At 37.4% G+C, this 4,039-nt stretch overlaps 1 protein-coding gene across 1 annotated transcript; it reads left to right on the plus strand.

Annotated features, from left to right (window-relative positions):
• Positions 1–1,777: 1,777 nt before the first annotated feature.
• On the plus strand, positions 1,778–3,744 carry LOC146630102 (uncharacterized). The gene is made up of 2 exons (XM_085355593.1): positions 1,778–1,829; positions 2,948–3,744. Exons 1-2 carry the CDS (start codon positions 1,778–1,780, stop codon positions 3,742–3,744), a joined length of 849 nt encoding a protein of 282 aa, XP_085211719.1.
• Positions 3,745–4,039: the final 295 nt, after the last annotated feature.

Genomic DNA, 4,039 nt, shown 5'->3' on the forward strand with positions numbered 1-4,039 from the left:
GAAAACACATTTTTAAAACATCATTCAACTAGACATGAGCTAATCTTTGATTGTTTAGCATAGTATAAAAGAGTGGTGAATTTGGTCAAATCTTGCAGATATATTGCTGTATTTATTTACAAATGTAAACCAATTTTGAACGATCATTGCAAAAAACATGAATTTCTGTATACATTCTAAGTTCTGTAATCTGTATACTATCTGTAAAAAGAGTATCGACCAATGTATCAGTATCTAAATTTTTAACTCCTTTTTATCAGTATCACCCTAAAGTTTTCAGTATTAGTCAGGTTCTAAAAATACTAAGAGAGCAAAATATGTGTATATAGCAAATGTAATTTAAGAAAAGGGATCACATACACAAAAATGCTGCCCATACAGCTAACAAATAAAATCAATCCACATTATGTTCTTTGAAAAATATATCATATTGGGAAACATATAACCCTACTGATTAAGAGCCACGTCACTATGATAGACCTATATCAGGCCAATGATCCTGATCAACTGATCCATCAATCGGGCTCTGGTACATGTCAGCTGAGAGCTGTAAGATTAATTTGAGATGCAGCTCAGCACTGTGTTCAAATTTTGTTTTTGTTTTTTATATAGGCCAGCTGATTGTAGGCCTGTGAGTTTTAAATGACTACAAATTTAATTTATTGTAATGACGGTGGTTATCCAAATAATAAGCTAAAACATTCCTACGAATTTAGCTGTTCAGTGGTGACGCACGAATCCTACTTCCGGGTCTAAAGTAGTCTGCGTTTAATATGGCTTTTGTATTGTTAACATGTTTAATGTTATGTATTTTCTTCTATTTGATCTCAAAAAGCTCCTAAAACAGTCAGTGATCACTGTTGACCTCCCTCGGCTTTTATTACCGCTAATCATTTATTTAAGCTCAGTTTTTAAAACCTTAGTATGTAACTACAGCCCAGCCCATGCAGCAGTATATGAATGACTAACCTCGTATTGTGGATGGATTATCTCAGCATCCTGCCATGCGATTACATTTGTTCCTGATCACCGAGAACACTCACATTAACGTTTATGGAGTGGAAAAAAGTTAGCTTGTTTATATTATGCTAACATAGCTGTGTCGCTAGCGGTCACGTAGCACATCATTATATACCAGCTAGCCAAACTTCAGTAACCCTACAAACGTCACTGCTGTTTAGTTTTCTGTCTTCATTTATGCTGGAAGTGATAGCAGAGCTGTACGTTTGAATTTGTTTCCAAAACCTGCAGTCAGGACATGCTATATTGTATTTAGATAGAAGCTAGCGAGCTAACGCCCTGCTAACTTCTAACTCTGTTAAATGTCATAAATTCCGTTTTCATGGATGCCTGGATGTTAAACTCAATTGTTACACCTGGTAGAGCAGAACGCTGATCATTTTATTAAAAATGAAAGACTTTAGACAGTTTTTCAACTCTCAGTAATGCCATAGTGATCGTTTGATATATGGACCTGCAGCGGAGTTTAGACCCAGACAGGCTAGTGAGGTCAGACTGAACAACCGGATAGTTCTATCACGTGCACGTGTACACGTTGACAACCGTAACCATGGCCGCCGAGGGTATATAAATGCTTCACAAGGTTCCAAACGTCTGTTTACACTTGCTCGTGGACTTGTTTCGACCTGCTCCAACCTCAGCCTGTGGAAAGCTAAGTTTTGCAAAACATTTTACTGGAAGCGGATATAACTTGAACGCATAACAAGTACTTCATCTGTGGATCGTTTGTACTTGTTTTTGTTTTTCAAGTTTGAAGATGGCTCACCGTGGACCCGGACTCCCCGACTGTCACCTGGACTTCGCTGCAGGTACGTTTGAAAATTTCTTTAAATGTAAATTACTGTAATAATTTAACAAGTTCCAGTGTGAATATCAAGTTTTAACGTGATCAAATATGTGTATTCAAGATTGTTTCCCGTAAATTGTTTGTATGTTTTAAATTTTCCGGGAGAGGTGTAGAAATTATTAACGACTGATGTATGAATATGAAAAAAGGTGTTACTTTGACTTGAAGGCTTCAAATTTGACACTTTTCTTTAAAATGAAATGGTTAAAAATAGCTTAATGGACTAAAATTTGTAAAATGCCCAAAAATCAGTTTCTGTGGTAACGGCATCTTCAAGATGTCATGGCCTCAGAACACGCAGGCGTAAACACACAGATCCAGGTCCCCTCCTGACATCCTTTTCTTCTCCGGATCAAAGGCTTTATTGACATAAACTATATTTTTTCTCTGCTGCAAAACACAAAGATAAAAAAATACAAATAAAATAATATCAAAAGAATATGAAAACAGTAGTAATAATGGCATTAAGACCCATCTTCTGTTACGGTAATGCTTTTAACCTTATTAGATAGCAGAGAGAGATATTGTACACGGGGATATTTACACAGGGATAGCATGTTTACCACAGATTAGATGTATCTGTCCTCACGGCACATTTCTAAATATGTGGATTCTGAGTTAAGAGTTTCTGTTTGTTTGTTTGTTTGTTTGTTTGTTTGTTTGTTTGTTTTTGACTTGACCATCATTTTCAGACATACCTGCAGAGCTTTGTGTGTGCAATTCTTACTCTTGCCAAGGAGGTTGTGTTTTTATTTTAAAAAATAAATAAATAAATAAATAAATAAATAAATAAATATATATATATATATATATATATATATATATATATATATATATATATATATATATATATATTATAGCTTATGTATATATATTATAGCTTATGTATATATATATAATAGCTTATGTGTATATATATATAATAGCTTATGTGTATATATATATAATAGCTTATGTGTATATATATATAATAGCTTTGTGTGTATATATATATATATATATATATATATATATATATATATATATATATATATATATATATTACATTCCTAATGTTATTTTAAAATTGTTTCCTCACAGGGCGTCTTGACTATGTGGTTGAACGCCCTGCAGAAGCTCAGGACACTGATACCCAGCGTATCAGCGAAGGTGAGTATGGTGAGTATTTTATCCCTCTCTCACCCTCACCTTCTTCTCATGAAGCATCAGATGCAGATGTCGGTGAACAGCAAGGTGAGTATGGTGAGTACCGCCCCTACTTACCTGTAGATGATGAAGAGGTGAGTGAACAGACTGACAGTTCATCTGACTGGAACGACTCAGAAGAGTGGGGGGATTGGCTTAGCGATGACTCTGGGTATGACACCATGGATGAGAGAGATGATTCCCCTCTCATCCGGGAGCACCCTCCAGAGCCGTTTTGGCACGATTGGCAACGTCCTATTGCTCCAGGTGCTGCCCCCATCGCCATGCCGCCTTTCGGCCAGGCCAATGCCCCACTCTTCCCTCGAGTTGTTGCCCCAGTTGGTGATCCGCCAGCTGCTCCTCCCTCTGCTGCTCCCTCTGCTGCTCCCTCTGCTGCTCCCTCTGCTGCTTCTTCCTCTTCTGCTCCCTCTGCTGCTCCTTCCTCTTCTGCTCCCTCTGCTGCTTCTTCCTCAGCTGCTCCCTCTGCTGCTCCTTCCTCTTCTGCTCCCTCTGCTGCTCCTTCCTCAGAAAAGAGAAGCAGAGAAGACATCTGCACCGAAGAGGTAAGTGCAAAGAGGTGCAAGGTGAGTGACCAGTTTGATGCCCCTTCAACATCCTCAGGTAGTTTTGGAGTCAGATGTTTCTGGGAGAGGCTTTTTAACCTTTCCCTTGATGACAGTGACTCTGATTAGTTTATGTTAGAATGTGTTTTTAAACTTTGCCTTTGTGTTTTTACAGATATAAGAACATCTGACTTGCACATGTGAAATGTATTGTTTTTTTCTTGAATAATATATGTTTTTCCCAAGCCCTAATTCACCATGCAGGACAAAGGTAAGTCTGTACTTAATCTCAACACAAATAAGTAGAAAAGGTTTAAAAATGATGCAGTGAACTGACTGTAGTCTCTTGTTTTTACATAAGGTATAGCCTGTGGCTAAGAATTCAACACTTCAGACACTCAATGTCCAAGATGGAGCAAACACC

The sequence above is a fragment of the Diplotaxodon limnothrissa genome, linkage group LG6 (assembly GCF_057381915.1).
Source record: "Diplotaxodon limnothrissa isolate DT_005_m linkage group LG6, D_limnothrissa_male_GT1.1, whole genome shotgun sequence".
Classification (NCBI taxonomy): Eukaryota; Metazoa; Chordata; class Actinopteri; order Cichliformes; family Cichlidae; genus Diplotaxodon; species Diplotaxodon limnothrissa.